Genomic DNA, 22570 nt, shown 5'->3' on the forward strand with positions numbered 1-22570 from the left:
TCCTAAACTGTTACAAAAATAGGGCATTTGGAGCCTATCCAGCAGGCTTTCTCCTCTCACCCCTCCTCTTTTTTGCTTGATGTCCATCCTGATAAAGAGATTTTTAAAAAAAGACAGCCTGTCAAGAACATAACAGGGAAGCTGCATTTAAATAAGGTGAACAGAATAATATGTCAAAACTGCAAGAAACCTCCTGTCCCCCACCAAGCAGGTTCACCAGAAGATGAACAAAGAGTTCTGATGAACTACAAATCTCCCAGACTTGTGTGTGACTTTTTAGTGGATCCCAATTAAAGTACTGCGCTACTGTTCCTATTGGATTTTTCTTTCCTTTTTCTGGCTCCGTATCAGCAAACTATTTGGCACCAGCAGCCTTGAAAGTAGAAATGTCAAGCCAAGCTGTCCTCCCCTTTAAGTAGCCCCGCCTCTCGCGTCTCCACCCTCCACCTGTGCGCACCGCCCCCTTTCCACCTGACAGGGCTCCACCCCTCCCCGAGCGCCGCCCCCTTGCCGGCCCCCACCTGCCGGCCACGCCCCCGCCTCGGGTGGCTCCTCCCCCTCGCATTTCGCCGCCGCGGCCGCTGCTCGCGGGCTCGGGCTCCTGCACCTGCACCTGCTGCCCTCGCTTTCCGCTCGCCGGAGTGGGACGACCGCAGCGCGCCAGGCGTCGCCGCCCGGGAAATCGGCGCGATGGAGCCTCTGCCGCTCGTGCTGGGACTGACTGCACTGCTGGGTAAGTGAGGAGGATCTGGCGGGAGGGCGGCTACGAGGGCCGGTCTTCCTCCGGCGAGCGGGGCCCCGATCCTTCGCCCAGCCAGCGCCGGTCCCGATCGCCAACGCGCAGACCGCCGGTCGGGATCTCCCTCGGCGCCTCTGGGAGCGTCCCGTAACGCGCTCGCTCTCCCTCCGTCTCGTAGCGGTCCTTCTTCCCTGCCTTCCCATCTCCTCCCTGGAGTTTCCGAAGAGGCGGCGATCCTCCCGTGCCCGCTTACATGGGAGGAAGCCCCGTCGAACGCGCGTCTAGGATTGTGCTGGAAGACCCCAACCCCATTTCAGCCCCGGACGTGACGAGGGCAGCGCGGTTCTTTCTCGGCTGAACTTCTGTCTCTAGCTAACCCCGGGGATTAGGTGTTCTTTTTTTTGGGGGGGGGACCACGCCGCTCGCTTAATGCGGATTAATTGCCCTCTGACAACTGGTTAATCAGTCTCTCATGTGATTGAGGGAGGGAGTTGAAAGGTGGGTTGTTGGGGGGGAGTCGGCTTCCCCCCCCCCCGTCGATTGAGGACCTGTAATCCTCTTTAGGTATTGTCAACAGCAGGGAAAGAATCTAGCGGTGTGAGGTTATTCCGGATTAAGGCAATAAAGCGGGGCTGTCGTTTTGTGCCTGGGTAGGGTAGTAGCGGAGATTAGGTATCTAGCAGCTGCACCCCTTACTTTGAAGTAAGCCCCCTTGGGTTCAGTGGGACTTGCTCCTAGGCATAGAACTGTGGCCTGAAGTGGGTGTTGACAGAGGAGTGTGTGCCACTGCCTGCACACATATATGCATATTTATGTATGGGGACATATGGGCCCAGAGTATGGTCTGAAGGCAAGACCACCACTTTGCTGTAACTAAGCAGGGCTAGGAATGGCCAGTGCTTGGATGGAGGAACCAACTGGGAATCACATGTATGCTGCCTTGAGTCCCTATTGGTTGTGGTGGTAGAGTTAATTGCCATGTAAAGGTGGAGAATGAAGTTATCTGTGTTTTGCTAAAAATGCCTGGAAGTCCCACTTCTGCCATAGATCCGCAGCATGGCAAGAGCCTGTGTGGTGTAGCGATTCGGAGTGTTGGCCTTAGACACAGGAGAGCCAAACTTCTGTTTGCTGGGTGACTGTGGAACTCTGTCTGTTCTTTCTTCCTAAACAACCCCACTGGATTGTTGTGACGATGGGGGGGAGGGGTTGACCTCTTGCCTTCAGTTCTACTTCTAATCCCCCCACCCCGAAAAACCCTCGGAATGATTTTCTTCAGAGGTTACTTGAGAATGGGAGAAATACTGTTAAATGCTCTAGACAGGGGTGGGAAACTGGTAGTTGCAGGGCAACGTAGAATCATAGAGTTGGGAGGGGCCTATAAGGCCATCGAGTCCAGCCCCCTGCTCAATGCAGGATCCATACTAAAGCATACCCGACAGATGGCTGCCCAACTGCTTCTTGAACGCCTCCAGGACAGGAGAGCCCCCCCCCCAGGTCATTGGTTCCACTGTTGTACTGCTCTAACAGTTAAGAGGTTTGTCCTGATGTTCAGCCACAATCTGGCTTCCTGTAAATGGAGCCCATTATTCCGTGTCCTGTGCTCTGGGATGCTGGAGAAGAGATCCTGGCCCTCCTGTGTGTGACAACCTTTCAAGTACTCGAAGCGTGCTGTCATATCTGCAAGTCCCATGGTCTCTCACCATTGGCCATGTTGGCTGGCACTGATGGAAGGTAGAGTGCAACAACATCTGGAGGGTGTGTGATACTGCCCAGATGTGTGCTGAGGTGCAAGTTAAACTCGAGGAAGGTTTCTCTCTCCCCCCCCCCCATTTCCTTTGCTGCCTGGTTACAATATGCCACTAAAGCTAATCTCTCCAGTCAACTTCTACTCCCTACTGTTTTCTTAATCCATTTTGAGGGAGAGGAACAGTTTGTTTATTTTAATCTTTTTACTGCATTTGTCAACCACCTTTCCCATAGCTCTAAGCAGCTCAGGCATTGTGAAATGCATCAATTTTTTTTAAAAAACAAAAAATTAAAATATATCTTTTAATCAAAGGCCTGAGCATGGAAAACTGGGCTCAAATAGACCAAGGAAAGCCCCAGTTAATGTAACCTGTCCTCTAAAAAGGAGATCTGTAGCAAAACAGGCAAAATGAGTCAGATCCCTGGATTCTAAGGAGTTACAGAGCAATCCAAGTCATGGGAAGCTGGGGGGGGGGTGGCGGAGGAGGAGAAGGAAGAGGAGGAAGAGCCATTGGTAGCTGCCAGGCCAGCTGAACGCCAACTCAGTTGGTAGCTGCGCATGGGGATCAGGAAATATAAGCCTGTTCGGACAAATGCTCTTACCAGGGAGTAAGCGCTCCCCATTGGCCACCTTTGTAATTATTTACGTACTCTGACCTTTCTGCTGGCAGAAAGTTTGGCTGGATTGGGACCTGCGGGAGCACTCTGCTGGATACAGCAAAAGTCCGATCAACTCGGCTCTACCTCCACTATGCCCCCAGAATGCCCCATTTTCAGGCTTTCTGCCGGCTCTCCGTCTGCTGGGCTGGCTTCCCCAGCAGATCTCCGGCTGAGCCGGCAGGGTCTCAGCTGCGCCGTGGCTCAGCTGGGATGACGGGCTTCTGCCAGCGGAGCCTGGTGGCACCAGGAGTCTGCTGGCTTAGCCGCGGTCTGCCACATCGAACTCCACCCAGCCTGGCACAAATACAAGTCGGATTGCACCCTTAACAAATGTGTAGTAAGTACCCTGGCCTATCCTGGCCTGCATGGACAGCTTGTGCATTATAAGCAGGTTGGTATAACCTGTGCAGAACCTGTGATTATAAGTGACTGATTGACCTACCCCTAGGGATGGGGGAGAAATTTGATTCAGTTCACATTTAAAGGCAAATCTATCTGATTCACAATACATAAACCGGAATGCAGCCATTCCTTTGAAATTCACACTTCTCCAATTTTTGCAGTGCAGTTCTTCGACCAAGCAGCGTGTCTGTTCAGGAAAATGGCATACAAAAATGTCTATACCGGGAGAAATTTGCACTAAAACGCTACAGTAATGAATTTTCATGAGGATTTTTTTTTTTTTAAGGAGTTTGTAAACTGATGTGGAAATGTGGAGAACAGAATTTAAGATTGGAAAAATGGGATAGGGAGAGAGAGAAACTGAAGTTGACAGATTCACCCATCCCTACCTGTCCCCTTCCAGTTCTTTAGCAGATCATTATCAGACTGTCTATTAATTATTTATGGATCCATCCTGAATGATATATTGGGGACATCTTAGGACATTGAGAGCCAGTGTGATGTAGTGGTTAGAGTGTTGGACTAGGACCTGGGAGACCAGGGTTCTAATCGCCACACAGCCATGAAGCTCACTGAGTGACCTTGGGCCAGTCACTGCCTCTCAGTCTCAGAGGAAGGCAATGGTAAACCACCTCTGAATACCGCTTACCATGAAAACCCTATTCATAGGGTCACCATAAATTGGGATCAACTTGAAGGCAGTCCATTTCCATTTCTTAGGACATTGGTCTTCAGACTGTAAGAGGTGCCTTCAGTTGGTGGATGCTGGCATCATCATCAATACCACCATATACATCTTTTCCCTCTGGATGTCTCTCCTATTTCTCTTCTCTCAAGCCAAGAAGAGGCAGACAGACAAGAAAAAGATGGGTGTATATAGTTAAAAACTCCTTAAAAATCTAAAACTAGCCAGTTTGGTTTTAAAAGTGAAAAAGTTGTGCATTACTATCTTTGGAAATGTGAGCAAAACTCTGCTTCTGAATTCCAGGAGACAAACACAAGCCCAGTTTATTTTAAAATAGGTCCCTGTTCTGCCTTTGCCCCGTGAGAGATGTTGCCCTGTAAAATGTTAAAGGCCTTCTCACAGGATAAATACGTTTCTCCTCCTCCCCATGCATTTTTCCCTCACTTGTTGCTCACACAGTCCACATTGCTGCCATAGTCTTGCATTTGAAACAGAGCAAGTGTGATAGGCTACTGCTAACACCACTAGTAGTGTGCATTTGTTGTTATTTTGACTTGCTGTGCAAATGTGCGGTTGTTCCATGGAGCATCCTGGGGCACCTGTTGGATGTTGTTGGTGATGTAGCTAGTGATACCATCTGGAGGGGGGGGCGGAATGGATACAGGTTTAATGTCCAGTTGGTTTAACTGAGCACTTGACTCATGCTAGTCACTAGAACTAGGAAAAAAAGCTGTTGTATTCATGTCTAATTTTTCCAAGACAGTGATGCTGGGGGGAAAAAAAAACTACACTTTGTAAAAAAGACAAACAAAAGTATAGTTGCAAATAACTTTCTTGCATATGAAGTTTGCAGACACATATTTTTTTTCTTTTTTAGTACCAAAAATATAAGTGTATAAAGGTCCCGTCCCCCAACCTTCCTTTGTCTGGTTCTGGTGCTGGTATATCTCAGTTCAGAAGCCTATGCTAGCTCTACTGATGTAGGCACACAATCATGATCCAGCCAGCCCCTTTTGAACTGTGCCTGATGTCCACACTTTGATCCTCAGTGTTTGCACAGAGATCGATGCACACAGATCCCCAGAGCATGAGGACTCTGATTGTACGTTCTATACCAGCAGAGGAAAAGCTTTCTTTCAGTATGAGGACCACCTTTCCTTCTGTGCAACCTTCTGGAGGCCACATGTCAGTGGTGGGTGGGGCTAAAGGCATGTGGGCGGAGCAACAACTGTCCAATTTACCTTTGTACTACAGGCTAATTTCTTCGCACACCTCTCTATCCTCTATACAGGCAAGCAAAAGGTATGATCAAAGTCGAACGACATGTTCCAGCTAGGCAAAAACACTCAAGGAGGGTACAAGGCAGGGCCAGTGAGGTGAGTGGCTGGAGTGAGACCCAAGGGCCAAATAGAGAGGCTTGGAGGGTTGATTTTGGCCCTCGGGCCTGAGGTTCCCCACCTCAGATCTATACACTGTGCATTTTTTTCTCAGCTTATGCATTATATGATGGGAGCCTATGCATATAGGCTACTGTGCCAACATGATTGTCAAGCATATGCCCAGGGTGGGGTGCAGATAGCATGATCACTCACTTTCCCCTCCATGCATGTATCAGATTAGGATGTCGGAATGGAGCTTTGATGTTTTGGGTTAAAAAGTCAGGAGAGGGCACTTGGCTTCAGGGTCTGGTTTTCCGTTGTTGTTATCCTGTGCCCTTTTCTGAACTACTCTCTTGTTTGTTTGTTTGTCTTGGTATAACTTGGACTGCAGACTCTTTATCACAGGGCGGCTGATAATCTGTCTGTCAGACATTGTGTAAATGCTGGGGACTGCTAGCAAATGCTACTGCAGATAATTTCTGTAGAACCCATGACAATACTAATCCCTGGCAATCCATTCCGGAGGCTAGTTCACGATTGCAACTGCACCTGCTCTGAAAGGCCAAAAAAGAAGGGTAGGGAAGTGCATATGCTTAAAAAGCGAGCTGAGTTGAGTGCACTTTGTGTGTGTATGTTCACACATACACCATCTGTACTAGGGAAACAAACACATTGCCATCAAAATAATTTGTAAGAGAGGTGAACATTGTTAAAATATCTGGGATTAATCCATAGCCTCTCAATATTATATTAGAGCAGAGGTGGGAAAGCTTCGACCCATGGGCCAAACTTGGCCCACCAGGCTGTTTTGGGGAAGCCACTCCCTTTCCCACCCCACACCTGATGTCATGTATGGTGTCTGCCTTGAAACATCTGAAGTAATATGCACTGCTTATACAGAGTGCCAAGGATGGCCATGTACACATTATGAAAAAGAAAAAAGGAAATGAATCACCCCCAAAAGGACACGTATTTCATAAAACTTGCATATGCTAATCTATACGCGTAGATGTAGATTTAGACATAAAAATGTCGATTCAACTGAAATGCAATACATCTCGCCCTAATGGAGAAGACAGTAACCAGGTGGCCTGTGTGCTGTCCAGGTGCTCACTGTTGACGGGCAGCTTCAAGGCCCTTGCCTCTCACCCTTCTGACTGTGGGAAAGGGCATCAGTGGCTGTGTTCTACCTCCATGGAGGCAGGATGCCTCTGAATACCAGTTACTGGGAACTGGAGGTGGGGAAAGCACTGTTGCGCTCAGCTCCTGCATGTGAGCTTCCATAGCGATTGGCGACTGTGAGGCCAGGATGCTGAGCTAGATGGGCCTTTGGCCTGACCTAGCAGGGCTGCTCTTTTGTTTTTACGGTTCTTTGTCTTGAAATTGGTCTTGGGCTGGGCAGCTTTTCAGTTAGAGGATGCCTTCAAATAGAGGACTGAACTGTGCAAAACAGGACACATGGGCACCCTACGAATGCCTGGCCTTGACTGCTGCAGAACAAGCCCTCTTAAGGTCTGCTCAGGGATGATTGTCCAGGGGACAGGATATGGCTTTGCTTGCGAGCGGGGAGAGGTTGGTGTGCCGGGCGCTTCACCGTAGAAATAAAACCAGCCTCTGTGCTGTGAAAGTGTAATGTGGGGGTCGCTATTTGGAGAGGTTGGTTTCCAAAATCATCTCAGCTGGGATCCTTGCCCTTGCTTGTTTCCTTTAAGTCTTATTATCATTGCCTTCCACCACCACCCAGCCTTACGTGACACAGGACATTTGCAGCATGAGCTCTTGTGAGTTTGCGGAACTGCCTCTCTGCAAAGGAAGTGGCATTTGCCTGATAGCTTTAAAAGGAGATGGAAATGATGACTGTAAAATGCAATGTTGGGAACATTTTTTTTTTTGCATTCTCCCAAGGGAATGACTTGGGTGGACCCTTGTTTTTATTTCTAGCTCTCTTTTCCAGGATACGACTGTAACATTCCGAGCCGGGGAAAGCAATGCAGAGAAAAATTCCATATTGACATGGCTTAAATACAAATGTCTTCATCTCTTTCTGCAAGAGCCTTGATGAAGCAGGCGTCCCCTCTAACCTTGGGTGATGTGACTGGAAGGGTATTTTGCAAAGAGCCCTGTGATCTCACATCTCTCCTTGTGATGTCTTAAATCTAGGGGGTCCCTCCAGACTGCGGGTGTGTGGGTGTATTCTGCAACTTGTCACTGATGCAATAATAACACATTAGTGGTGGATTTATATTAGGAACATAGGAAGCTGTCTTATACTCAGACCACTGGTCCATCTGGCTCTATCGACTACACACTGACTGGCAGCAACTTTCCAGGGGGTCAGGCAGGGATCCTTTCCCAGCCCTACCTGGAGATGCTGGGGATTGAACTTGGAACCTTCTGTATGGAAGGCAGATGCTCTACCACTGATGCTGTACTAGACTGTGCACATAGGGGCACACTTGGACAATCGAGCACCAACAAAGGTGGGACACCCCCTCCCCCCCAAAAAAAGTTGTGCTAGAAAAAGGTACAGAATTTCAGTAGGAAGCTATAGAACATGCACTGTTCTATAGGAAACAAAGCCAGATATCTGTCTCAAAACTTTTACAGGCACTAACAGTATTGAAAGTGGGATTGCGTATAACCACCCCAGTACCACCCTGAGCACTAAACATCATGAATGCACAATGTAAAGGATGTATGTAGGGGCCCTGGCTCTGTACTTGAAAGGGTACCTAACTCCACTATGAGTTCCGTTCCTTTGGGAAGACTTGGGTACTTATCTAGCATTGTAAAATGAAAGGATCCTTCGGTGGCAAGTAGTTTTGCAGGATGATCACTTTGGCAAAAGATTGTGGAGGAAGGAATCACCTCAGTGCTCTCCTCCGTTTCTTGCAGCCCACTCCCATGGGTACAGACTCTGCTCATGTGAACAGGTCCCACTGATCTTGGAGTGACTTACCTGTTCCATCTGGGCTGTATAAGACAGTGTCTTCTGAGTGATGAGAATACAGCACCTTCCATTTGCAATGTGCAAGTGGTAGCTAGAAGTGAAATATTTTAGCCCTACCTGATGGTAAGCTAGAGGACATGGGAATACCAAGACTGCTGCCAGGTATTTTGTGCTTGACCAGCTCATGGGTGAGGAACCTCTGGCCCCCCAGGTGTTGTTTGACTCTAAATTCCATCAGCTAGCATGGCCAACAGTCATGGTTGATGAGAGTTGCAGTCCAGCAACATCTATAGGGTCGCAGTTTCCCAACCCTGGATTAGGTAGTTGCTAAATAGCTCTTTGTGGAATTCTGCAGGCATTCTTACCCAAATGACTTAAATGCTAAGAATTCAAAAGTTTGTTATTCCCTAGAAGCATCCCACTCTTACAGGATTCTGGTTTTTTAGCTGTTCAGGAATGGATCATAGTTTCTCCCAAATAATCCACGCTGAATCTCCAATGGGTGCTTAAGACCACTAAACCTTTGTGAATCACCCATTTCTTGGACATCTATACAGCCTCTGGCTTATCAGTTTCACCTAAGGTGCAATTAGCTGTTGTGTCGGTCTTAAATATCTCCCAGTCCTGTGTTAGTTTTGCTATGGATGAATGTCATTTAAATGTACATTAGTGAATCACTCATGTAATCACTTGATTCTTCACCTTGGTTTGCTTTGGAATCTGCTGTGATCATATCTGTTCATAACCCGCTAGTAGTTGATTGATTTGGTGGGTTTTCAGTTTCCACTTTGTTGTGTAAACTTTGGTCGGTCTGATCTTTGGAATGATCATTCACTGGAATGAAGCAAAACCACAACCATAGCCATCTTTAAAATGGGTACCAAAAAAAGGAGAGTTGCTATTAGGTTCTTTGGGAACTGATTTGAGACTAGGGCTCAGCGGCAGGGTACCTGCTTTGCACGTAGAAGGTCCCAGGTCCAGTCCCTGGCATTTCCAGTTAAAAGGATCTGGTTACAGAGACATGGGGAACCTGTGGCCCTCCAGATATGGGACTCCAAGTTCCATCAGCCCCAGCCAGAATGGCCAATAGTTGGTGGGAGCTATAGTCCGACAATATCTGGAGGACCACAGGTTCTCCATCCCTAAGATAGCAGGTGATAGGAAAGAACTCTGTCCCTGAAAGCAGTGCTTGGAAAAGTTACTTTTTTGAACTACAACTCCCATCAGCCCCAGCCGGCATGGCCACTGGACTGGGCTGATGGGAGTTGTAGTTCAAAAAAGTAACTTTTCCAAGCTCTGCCTGAGAGCCATTGCCAGTCAGAATAGACAACACTGGACCCAATGGACAAACAATCTGACCTGGTATAAGGGAGATCTCTGTGCTCCTTTCAATAGAATCAGTGCCAGTATACACTTGTGCAGGTACACACACATCTGTCTTGTACTGAGTAATTCCACTGATCCATAGAGCCCAGAGCTTCTCAGATTACATGTCCTATTGCCAAAGTTCCATTTAACTGGGGATGCCACCGACTGAACCTGAAAACTCCTGTGTGCAAAGCATATGCTGTACTGCTAAGTGATAGCCCACTTAGGAAATCTCGGGTAGGACCAGCCCTACCGTCAGACAGAGTGACAGCAGATGCTGAGGAGCCTGAAGCAGACAGAGCTGCGTGTGCCACACAAACTGTTCTGTGCCTCCTAAGCTAGCTTGCTGCTCTCAGGTACAGTGGAGGATGCTCTCCGCCAGCGTGGAAGGAAGATTCAAAGTGCCAGTCTGGTTAGATTCTGTATGTGGTAAGATGGCGGGAGGCTACCACCTTGAACCTTCCCTCTGGAAGCAAAATGTCTTGGTCCGACCCTGACCTTGGGGATGTGATCACTGAGCCTAATGAGGCCCTTAGCTGTCAATCCAATAGCAGCTCTCCAAGAGCTCTGAGCTGTTACAGAAAACTCTTCCAAACCCTTTAGTGTTTTGTCATCGAAATAACCCCTGAAAGACAACTTGTGATTACTATTGTCATTTCAGACTAAATCTATTTTTCCCCCTCATTTGGCATGGGGAGAGTTAAAAGGCAGCCAGCTAGCTCCCAAGGATTACAGAGGAGCCAATTTTTCCCCCCTGAATTTTTATTCTCTTGAGTCTTAAAGTTCCTTCTGCCCCGGGGTCGTGAGAAATGCAACGAGGGACTTTCTCAACAAGCATTGTGCTTAAGGCCAACTCATATCTGTTAATTTTATAAATAGTTTCTGCTCACAAACAGACAAATTTCTCTCCCCCCCCTCTTGCAACTTTGAGTCAGGAACGGGAGAGTCCTTTTTCTACTAGAAAAGCTAATAACGTAGTTATCAGCCCCAGAGAAACAAGCAAGCAAACAAAAAGGTAACTTTTAGTCTTCCACTTTGCTAGAGTTCTCTCCCTCCCTCTGTCCACTCTTCTGTAGTGAAACATGCCATCTGGGGCGCCTTTGCCTGCTAGCAAGGGTCCGTCAAACTAAGACCGAGGAGAGAGTGCCGGTCCCTTGGTTTAATTTCTGTTTCCGTTTCCCATAGCGTAATCATATTAATCGTACAGAGCAAGGCCATCAAATGAAATCTGCTTTCATCCTTTAATTCTCAAATGTTTAATAGCTTATAGGGGAGGAATATTGGATTGGAGGACTATGGTCAGGAATTATGCATGGGTCCTGAAACGTCAAAAGTCTCTAGCCAGCCTGCCTATCCATCCCCACAATGATTTGTGGTTCAGGTTTTCAGCTGGCTCTTTTTTAAAGCATATTTTGGATATTATCATCCTCATCAACATCATCCCAGCAAAAAAAAAGAACAAGTGGTTCATTTTAAATGTCCAGAACAGTGTGGCTGTCCTCTCTCACTTCCCCCCCATAACATTTCCCCCATCACTCAGGATTAGATTTGCTGAGAGCCAAGCTAATGATCACATATACAGCAGAGTCTGAGCTCTTCCAGATCACATTTTTATTGAGCACGTATCCCAATTTGATTACTCAAAGCTTACGGGGAAGTTAGACAACGTCTGGTCTTCACTGAGCATGTGGTCTGACTTGTTTGTGGGGAGGTTGTACAACAATGAACAATTCATCCCAACAGAGCACTTTTATCCACTTTAATGGTGCAAGCCGAAACGTATGATATGTATGTGTCAGTCTGGAGACATCCTGAGAGCTAAACTGGAGGGATGGTGGCAAACAGGCTTCTTCCATTCATATGTGCAGGAAATTGAATCACAGTCTTTAAGAATAAAAGTTATTTGACAGTGCAAGGATGTTCTCCCCCCCTCCAATCACTGTTCCACTGCTTTTTCCCTGTCCAGTCTTCTGCTATCAGAGGCAGAGAAGGAGAAAAGTGTCTGGAAGGCCGTAACTCAGTGGCAGAACATCTGTTTTTGCATGCAGAAGGTCCCAGGTTCAATTTGCAGCATCTCCAGGGTGGTCTGGGGGAGACCCCTGTGCCTGAAACTCTGGAGAGCCACTACTGCCAGTCAATATAGACAATACTGAGGTAGATGGACCAATGGCCCAGGGGTGTAGTCATCTGTGGTCTTAGACCCCTTACATTTTGGGGAGCCAGATCTCAGCAGGGTCCCTATATCTCCAGCATTCTATGAGCCAATCGGCATGTAAGGGGAGAGCGTTAGCCACTGGGAAGAGTCTTCTAACTTGTCTCCTTGTCATTTGCTGCTGATTAGAGCCAACCAGAGTGAAATGAGTTCCTATTAATTTCTACTTCAAAGAGTCAAGTTGTGGAAAGTGAGAATTCTGTAACTGCAGAAAAAGAGACAGTTAATTTGATGACAGCATTTCATCTACATCATCCAAGCAGTTTGGTAGCAGAGGGTAGACACTGAATTCAGTAATTCAAGCAATATCTCTGATGGTGAGAAAGGACAGTCAAAGGGTGACAGTGATAGAGAAGCAGAAAGCAGTATTCAGGTCTGACCAGATTAGTCTATAATCTTTGAAGTGGGCATGGCTTTGACTATTATGAAGGGACCCTGAATGTCTGCATTTGCCATTGCACTAATACAATGGCCTAAGTTTCCTATGTTCCTGGAGCAACTATCTGGTAAGAGTATTCAGCACCCCTCTCCTGGGTGATCCTTTTGCTGTTCAACTAAGACCCTCTCACCCACCTTCACACATTTCATAAGTCAATCTGGGCAGGCACATGATTAATGGCACCCTTCTGTATCAAATTAATCCTTGGTTGGGATTGATGTGGGTTGCATGGGGGCAATACTTGGAGGAAGCTCAAGGAAATGAAATCATGAGTGCCGTGACTTGGTAACAAGGCGTTTCTTTGCCTACGGGAAGGCCATAAGCATTTGACGTAGGGCTCTGCTGAGTTGGCATTTGCAGACTCTCTCTTTGTCTTCTTTTTGCTGATGGCATACTTTAACAAGTCTGCTGTCTTCCCTTTAAGTGCCCTTGTGTTGTCTCTGGTTCTGCAAGGAGAACAGGAGATCTTGGACAGCCTTTCTTCCCTCTCTCAAAGAGTTTTACCTCGGTGGTGGTGGGTGCTCAAAGGGTTAATTCAACTAAGTCCCACTCAGAGCAGACTCATGGACATAAATGACCCTAAGTTAGACATGTTTATTAGCTTCATAATAATAATAAAATAATAAAATTTTATTTATGAGTCACCTATCTGGCCGAATGAACGGCCACTCTAGGCGACGTACATAACACAGTAAAATACAATGTAAAAACCAATGAGGACCACAATCAATAATTAATCTAAACACCACCCTTCCAGTTAATAACAGCATTAAAAACTAATCTACCCCAAGGATCCTGTATACCTGCCTGAACAGCCGGGTTTTCAAGGCCCGGCGGAAACCTATCAGGGAAGGGGCATGGCGAAGATCGAAAGGAAGGGAATTCCAGAGGGTGGGGGCCACAATCGAAAATGCCCTCTCTCTGGTCCGCACCAGCCTAGCTATTGTAACTGGTGGGACCGAGAGAAGGTCTTGCATGGCTGATCTTGTCGGGTGGCATGATTGCTGACGCTGGAGGCGCTCCTTCATTGGGTCTGCTCTGAGTAGGACCAGCATTGAATGCCACCCCAAATGTATGCTGCTTTCTGGCCCTTCTATCTTGGCACCAGCTGTATGACTGGCAGACTAGCACAACAGATCTGTATTTGTTTTATTGGGTTTTTAACACTGCCTTCCTAATGAGATCATCTCCCCAATGCTTTGTACAGCCAAAGCCCAAGACAGCTAAGATGCAATCATAAAATATAACAAAACGGTTAAGAACAAGGCAGTATCAAATAAAACCAGATCCAATATTTATTTATTTATTTTATTTTATTTATATACCGCCCTAAGCCCGAAGGCCCTCTGGGCGGTGTACAAAAAGATAAAAACAAGCGCAATATATAAATACAATAATACAATAAATCAAAAAACAAAACAAACAAACAATAAAAGAACCAAACAACATCCAAAAAACAAAATAATGATGAAAATGCTATTAAAACACGCTTTAAAATGCCTGGGAGTATAAAAAGGTTTTCACCTGGCGCCGAAAAGATAGTAGCGTCGGCGCCAGGTGCACCTCATCAGGGAGGCTATTCCACAGTTCGGGGGCCACCACGGAAAAGGCCCTGGTTCTAGTCACTACCCTCCGAGCTTCTCGATGGGATGGCACTCGGAGGAGGGCCTTAGATGTTGAGCGCAGTGTCCGGGTAGGTTGGAGAAAGGGGAGTATCTAATAACACAACTTCAGAAGACAGAGTATAAAAAAGAAAAGTCCTAAGGTCCCTCTGGAAGCAGTGATACAGTTTGGCCGTTTTAGATTCTGGGCTTAACGGGTTGTGTCCAACTCAGTCTTACGCAGAGCAGACCCATTGACATGAACAAACCAAAGTTAGTCATCTCCATTCACTTCAGTGGGTCTGCTCTGAGTCAAACTAGCATTGGATACATGCCAGCGGTCTTATGGGGAACCCCCCTCTATAGAAGGTGATGTGTATTTTACTTCAATATGTGACAAGCCAGCCCTGCAGCATTTTGGAGCAGGGGCTTGCACATTCTGCTGACTGGGGCCCTGGACGTCTGTCCCAAAGTCTTGCCGTGATGGTGCCACAGTCTGAAAGGCTTGGAGGGAGGGAGCCACTTGGGCCTTCCATAGGAAGCCATGCCAGAGGCCAGGGCTATAATATAAAAGGCCCAGAACTTTGGGGCTATCTTAACATGCAACTGTTTGCAGGAGGATTTCTAGACTGATTGCAGTGAAGGTCTGTTCTAGTAGGAGTCTTCTCCTTTCCCCACCCTGCATCACCCCAAATCTCCATTGCCTAGCCTTTACTCACCTAGTTAAGCCTAGTACCGGATTGCATTAAAAAAAATCTGGCCATTGGTTCTGGTCACTGGAGTTCATCTTAAAACTAAGGAAGGGTGGACTCAAAGCATTGCCTCTTATGATACTGCAGAGGGGGAAAGGGGAAGAGCTTGGGTGTATAACTTGCAGCTTCTGCTGAGAGATTGATATCGCTCCATCCAGGGCATGGAAAGTAGGGCCGGCCCTACCATTAGTCAGAGAGAGGTGACCACCTCAGCCATCAGATGCTCGGGAGCAGCAACCCCCACCCATCCCCCTGCTGTAGGAAAGAGCGGTGTGCACCATATGACCTGTCATGCACCCCAGCCCGATGCCCTCACTTGTGGCAAAAGATGCTATCCCATCACCAGTGTTGAAGTAAGATTGAACTGCCAGTCCGGCTGGCTTCTGTCTCTGAAATGGGGGTGAGGACAAGTCACATCGTCTTGTCCTTTGCCTCAGGCAACAAAATGTCTTGGACCAGCCATAATGTGGGAGAGAGACAACAACATGTTTGGGGGGAGCATCCCACAGTTCCATGAAGAGCCTGCTTGGACAATGAGTAGACTCTGGGAAAGAGAGGGAAGGTTAGGCCTCAGTCCATGTAAACAGGGGGATAACTTTAGCTTGGGGACGCTGGTTCCTAGGAATGGGGGAGAAATTCAATTCAGTTTACATTTAAAGTGGGACCAACCTAATTCACACTTTCCAAAATGAGATGCAAACCAAAACGCAGCCATCCTTTGAAATTCACACTTCTCCGCATTTTGCAACGCAGCTTTCCAGCCACGTAATGTGTACAAAAACGCTTTACTAGGGTAATGCAAACATCACTGAAAATAGCATGCAAACTTGCATTCTGTTTGGGAAATGGCTTTGCAAAACTGTATAGCAGGTGAAATTGCATTCTAATGCATGTAAGTTGGACGTTTGCACTAAAACACTGATGAACTTTCATGAATACTTTTTTTAAAAATAGTAAAGTGATGTGGAGGACTGATGAGTGGAAAAATTAGAAACCGAGAGAACTGACATATTCTTCCACCCCTATTCCCCATGCGCCTCCTCCCACTCGGCTGCGGCTATCGGAAATGAAACTCTGCTCAAGGGAAATGAGCATGTAAAGATGATTGTAGTCCCTCCTTGGAGAATGTGCTGTGTCTCTCTTTCTAAAGTGGAGATCTCACAGATATTACCAAGAGCAGTCTAGCTGAGCTTAACTGCTGGTATGCATTGGTATAAAATGTAAATGTGCTGCCTTCAAGTTGATTCCGACTTATGGCGACCCTATGAATAGGGTTTTCATGGTAAGCAGTATTCAGTGGGGGTTTACCGTTGCCTTCCTCTGAGGCTGAGAGGCAGTGACTGGCCCAAGGTCACACAGTGAGTTTCATGGCTGTGTGGGGATTCGAACCTTGGTCTTCCATGTCGTAGTCCGACACTCTATCCACTAGGCCTGCTAAAGTAGAGTCTTCAGCCCTCATCAGCAAGCAGCATTTCTGAAGGGCAGCTTTGACAAAAGGAAAGGCTGCCAAGCCCTTCCTCTTAAATGTGGCCTGTTGCTTGCAAGTTGCAGGACTACAGTGGTTACTCCCTCGGCACTCCCCCTTTTTGCCTTTGGGTTGATAAATAACAAAGAGCCCAGCATTGCCCCTAAAGAGGTTGCCTTAGGCTCCATCAGTTGCTGATCACCGCTCTGGGGAGCTCTAATCCAAAATGATGCAAGGTTTAAGCTCAGCATCTTCAAGTTCACCTGGAAACAACCCCCCAGGCAATGCAAACGGCAGGCAATATTTCTGGATCTAGAGTTTGGAGTGTTTCAATTTTGTTTTACTTGCTAACTTGTCATTCCACAAATTTAAATCCAATTGTCTGTTATCAAGCCACTCTAGAAGAATAGCTGTACTAGCAAAAAATCTAGGTCTGAAGTTACATACTCTTGGGTTCCTATTTCGTGCTAATCATAATTTGCTCCAATGTCCAAGTCAGCAAATTATAGCTGGTGCTTGCGATGATGATGATGGAAACTTCTTGTACTTACTATTTTCAGACTTTTGACAGCGATCTAAAAACTTTATATAACAGAAAGGTCTTTGACATGAGGAGATCTGTTATACAGACTGGGAGGGCAAAGTTTGTTGAGAATGGGAAAAAAATCTGGATTGGAGAGATTCAAGTAGATTGGATTTTGCTGGAAACACAACATGAAGGGCAGTGGAGGAAGATTATGCAAAAGATTCCTTGTGAACTGCCACTAGAAGCCGCCGCCAATGGATTTGCTTCTCACTGTGTGCTTCCTCCTGATTTGGGGAACAGTGCAATGTCTTTTGCAGCCACTCCACACCCAAACGTGTAACTCATGAATAAGACAAAGGCATGCTTGGGAAATATGTATACCCTTATAAGGCAGTCTGAGTTGTTTGCGGCTCCCTGTTGAATGTACGTTCAGTAGCCAGCCCAGGGTTGTTGGCATGTAATATATGGGCTCAGTGGCCCCAAAGGGAGGTTTCACTTCCAGGTAAGAAGATGAGCTCAGTCATCATGTTTTCCAAAAACAATTATTATGGTATGCTGTCTCATTTTATTATTTTATTTATTTTACCTGCAAACATTTCAACGTTAAAAAAAATGGCATAAGAACCATAATAACATTAAGTTCTTAAAAGAAGTACCAAATACACCACAAATCAGCTGATCAGATTAATACATCCACATAGTCAGATTACCCCTGAGGGGAAAACCTCGGGTTGAACAGGTGAGTTTTAAGGAGCACCTCGATGCTAATACTGTTAAGTCAAACTGCTCATTTTGTGGGTGTTGCAATGGATGGATCAATGAAGCTGTCTTTCACTGTTTAGCTCAACTGATGTCGGTTCCCTCCTAGTTCTAAATTAATCTGCAATTGTTTAAAAAACCCCACAAAAATGCATTTTATTTTCTCTCAAAATACGTACTCTAAAATGCACTTCGATACTTGGTTTTTTTAGCTGAGCATAGCATCACAAATTTCAGAAAAGTGCAAAATCTGTAGGAGAACTATGTTCTCATCTGCATGTTAGTCCAGGAGGTGTGGCTCTTGTTGGTTCGTAAAGGAATTCTTGAAGATTGAATTCCCCGAGCATCCCTACACGGGCGTTCCGTGACTGGAACTCCCTGTGTTTTCCCCCAACCCCCCTATTGTGGAAATTCCTCGTGGCATGTACTTTGGCTCTTGGTTTTGAAAAAGAAACTGAACTTGTGGACCCCCGACTTAAGGGACTGCAGAAGAAAAGGGAAAAGGGTTTTAGAATTACCACTGGGGGAGTGAGGGGAAGCAAGTCCAGCTTTAGCAGCTTAGTAGGTAGCCCTGGTAAGGCCATGTCAGTTTGGGGGCTTAGTTGGCTGTTCCAAAAGGCTCTTGCTCTGTCTGCTTCCTTCTCATGGAGGATCAAGCATCCATCTGGGCTCTACCTAAATCACTCAAAAAGACACAGGAGAGATCAGGGTGGTCAACTGATTCACAGAGTCGCTGTAAGTCATAATCGACTTGAAGGCACATCACAACAACAGAGTTGTAAGTGAGAAGGCTGGCAGGTACTGCCTGAGGGCAGACTGAGGTTGTTGGTGGTGGGGTGCCTCATTAGCCCCAATGGACCAGCCCTCCACTTCTCTGCTGTCCAGGTGCTAACTATGAATGGGCAACTTCAAGGCCTCTCCTGCTCTCCCTTCTTAGGGTTCTTTATGTTTAAACCAAGCTTGGATCAGACAGCCCTTCAATTCTCCTCTGTCAAGCAGGGCATGTGGCTACCTTATCCTCGGTTTGAGAATTTTTCCACTCTTGTCAGAACATAGGTAGCATCTGAGTTGCATGTTGTGATTAAATGTTCTGGCATGGACTTTCTAAACCCTCAAATTGTCAGAGGCTCAGAGCCAGTCAAAGTTCCTGATGCTTGAAAGCTAAGTTACTTAAAGTTGGCTTGCTGTTGGACACTGATGGCGAACTGTGCTTCTCCCTTGCAAATCACGGCATTTGAGTGCTTAGAGATGCTAGGGGTGCCAGTTGTGTCTGGCAGGGCCAATGTCTGGCCAAAGAGTGCCTGGGGCCAGCTAGAGGGATGCCCTATGCATTTTAGACAGCTCAAAGACTTGTATCCGCTTGACCTAAATCACTCAAAAAGACACAGGAGAGATCAGGGTGATCAGCTGAGGCTAATGCAAGGCTAATGTGTACTTAATGTGTCAGGCAAGAAGCTGTGTTGGAACAGCATCCTGTTTCCAGAGAGCGGCATGCCTGTAACATGGCACTTGCAAAACAAAACAAAAAACAAGGAAAGGACAGAAATTGTAAATATGGGCTGGATGCTATGAGGCTACCATTTTGCCATGCATTCCCTTTTGTTGTGTTGGGTGCTGTGTGAATACTGCAAAAATTTTTTTAAAAAAACAACTTTATCTGAAGACTCCAATATCCTTGCTTTAAACCTCTGCGATAAAACACATACATTTTGCGTGGCTTTGGAGACGCTCACCACCTGCTCAGCAGCACATGTCCTCGAACCAATCAGTTTATCTCATCTACCTGTTTCCACTTCAAATATGTGAACCACGTTGGGTGTTAAAGGCAGGGAGTTAATAATGGTGGTTCCGAACACAAAGAAAGGTTTGTCTTGTCTTAAATGAAAATAAACACACACGCAGAGGGGAAAAATGAAAATCGGTGACAGATGTGGCCCAGTGGATGAGATCCCCTTGTCTGAGCCAGGTGCTTAAAGTCCACACATCTGGACAAAGCTGTGCTGCTCTCTGGAATGACAAATAGACTGGCTCCCTGCCACTGGTTTTCTCAGGACTTGTAGTTAGTAGTGTTGTTGGACTCCATCTCCCAGCAGCCCCAACCAGCATGGCCAATGGTCAGGGGTGATGAGAGTTGTAATCCAACAGGTTATCCACATCCCCGCTTTAACTGGAAATGCTGGGAATTGAGCCTGGGACCTTCTGTATGCAAAGCAGATGTGCTACCACTGAGCTATGGTCCCTCAGCCCAGCAGTGGGCTTGGGCTATTTTAGCCGATCAGCTTTCTGGAGAATTGGTGAATGCTTTGAGAGATCTGTGCTTGACTGACCCTTTCCTCCACTTTGTACCATTTCCCATCTGCTAATTCCGGATTAAAGCTAAGCGACCCTGCATTCCCTTTGTCTCCCCCCACCCCATTTTCAAATGCACTGATGCAAGCTGTGCCTTTGCCCTCCAGTTGCTTCTGGATCTCTCTCTCTCCCCTCTGTCCAGGGCCAGCACCAAAGAGCGGCCAGGTCGGGCCCTGGCTGAGGGCCCCTACGGCCCAGAGGGGCCCCTGAAGGGCCCCTCATTAGGGTGGGAGAATAGCACTCCCCTTCCACGATCTGCAGCAGTGAGGGAGCTTCCAGGCTGCCTGCCCGTTCACTCGCTCCACCTACCTGTCTCCAGTCTTCTGCTGCTGTGCGCACTGCACACGCAGGGCTGCCATCAACTAAGATAGCAGTGGAGGCTTCTTCAAGGGGCTGATGCCCCTACCACCATCTTGGTTGATGGCAGGCATGCACATGCGTCCCATCAACCAAGATGGCGATGGGGGCATCAGCCCCTTGGAGAAGCCTCTGCCACCATCTTGGTTGATGGTAGCCCTGTGCATGCAGTGCACACAGCCTCAGGAGACAGGTAGGTGGAACAGGCAGGAGGTGCGTGCCTGAGGCAGGCTGGTTCCCCAGGGTCCAGTCATGCCTGGAACCGGCCCTGCTTCTGTCCTTCCTTCTATTGTGTCTCTGGTTAATCTCCACAAAGAGCCTTTACTCACTGATGCTTTATTTCTAATTCCCTTTGTCTGTGGACTATAGGTTGGCTTGCACTAGTGTTTATCATCATCTTAATTGAGGGAAAATGGAGCTTTCAGGGGGCTTAATGTGGCCTTCTGGAGTCTTGGCCCCCATAACTAGCTTCTCCTTTTTTTTATGTGACCTTGAGCTGAGTCATGACACTCATTCAGATGAGCAAAATTACCTTAAGGCAACCTTGGATGAACCACAGAGCTTTCATATGGAATAACTGTAGAGTCTTCTGCTGACTTGATCATGACTCTTTCTGCACAGAATGTGGATAATCTCCGCATGCTGTGTGGTATTGAATGATGCTGGCTCCCACTTTACAGTTAGCGAAGCGAACATGCCTAAGGCCTCATACTTCATGGATGAAATGCGGAAGCATTAACCAGTGGTGGGCAACCTGCTGTCATTCCAGATGTTGTAGGACTCTAACTGCCATCAGCCCTAGCCAACATGTCCAATGGTCATGGAAGCAGGAGAGAAAGCTGTTACGCTCAGGTCCTGCTTGTGGGATTCCACATTGTCATCTGCTTGGCCACTGTGAGAACAGGATGCTGGACTAGATGAACTTTGGGTCTGATCCAGTGAGGCTTGTTGTATGACGGTAGTCTGGCTGTAAGTCAAGAACAAACCTTGGCTACAGCTCATGGTTTGTCTGGAATGAGACAAACCATGAGCCCAGGTTCAAACATAACACTAAACCAAACTGTGGCTTACCTCTAAGTAGTGGTCTGGGAGCAAGCAAAGTGACTGTAATTGTTACTGAGAGTACCCACCCACTTGTGCTTTCACGCTTAGCCATGGTTAGGGTTAGTTTTGCGTGTGAAGTCGGCTTTAGAGTATCAGACTAGAACTAGGGAGATGCATAACAACATAAGAAGAGCCTGTTGGATCAGACCAGTGATCCATCTAGCCAGCATCCTGTTCACACAGTGGCTAACCAGATGCCTGTGGGAAGCCCGTAAGCAGGACCTGAGCACGAGAGCACTCTCCCTCCTGCAGCTTCCAATAACTGGTATTCAGAAGCACACTGCCTTTGACTGTGGAGGCAGAGCATAGCCATTGTAGCTAGTAACCTTTGATATCCTCCATGGATTTGTCTAACCCTCCTTTAAAGCCACCCAAGTTGGTAGCCATCACTGCCTCTCCTGGGAGCAAATGTCTTAGTTTGCCTATGTGCTGAGTGAAGAAGTTCTTGTTTTTGGCTGTTGTTAATCTTCCAGCATTCTGCTTCATTGGATGTCTGTGACTTCTAGTGTTTCTCTAAACTAAAAAAGCCCCAAATGCTGCAGCCTTTCCTCATAGGGGAGCAAGGATGGTCAAGTATATTGATTCGGTTTGGATTTGAAGCCAAATTCACACTTTCCAAAGCAATATGGAAACTGAAACACAGCTGTCCTTTGAAATTCACAGCTATTTGAATTCTGTGATGCAGTTTGCCAACCGACCAATGTTTACAAAAATGCATTTATTATAGGGGAAAGTGTGCCTAAAAAGAATGTGTGTGAAAATGGCATACAAAAATGCATTATATGATGAGAAAATGTGTGCAAAAACATGAACATATTGTCAAAACTGCCTACAAAAATAATTTTGTTAGAGGTTCACACTAAAATGCTGGGGAATTTTCGTGAGCATTTTTTGTAAAAAAAACAAATAAATTGCAAATTGCTGCAGAAATGTGGAGAACTGAATTTCAGATTGGAAAAAAACAGAGACAGAGAGAATTGAAATGGACAGATCTCTCTCCCCCCCCCACCAATAGGGGAGTTGCTCCATTCCCCTGATCATTTTGGTTGCCCTTTTCTGAACACAGGTTCAGATCTA

At 46.7% G+C, this 22570-nt stretch overlaps 1 protein-coding gene across 3 annotated transcripts in view; it reads left to right on the forward strand.

Moving 5' to 3' along the window:
* The first annotated feature begins 584 nt into the window (after positions 1–584).
* ESAM (endothelial cell adhesion molecule) overlaps positions 585–22570 on the forward strand; it is an 80983-nt gene continuing 58997 nt past the window's right edge. For 2 of the 3 annotated variants that reach the window (XM_061593034.1, XM_061593037.1), the window contains exon 1: positions 585–733. In XM_061593034.1, coding sequence (XP_061449018.1) covers positions 691–733 — 43 coding nt within the window. In that variant the 5' untranslated portion in view covers positions 585–690. Of the gene's footprint in view, positions 734–3460; positions 3483–22570 lie in introns of those variants that run through there. The other variant, XM_061593035.1, reaches the window with a different exon arrangement.

The sequence above is a fragment of the Rhineura floridana genome, chromosome 12 (genome assembly GCF_030035675.1).
Source record: "Rhineura floridana isolate rRhiFlo1 chromosome 12, rRhiFlo1.hap2, whole genome shotgun sequence".
NCBI lineage: Eukaryota > Metazoa > Chordata > Lepidosauria > Squamata > Rhineuridae > Rhineura > Rhineura floridana.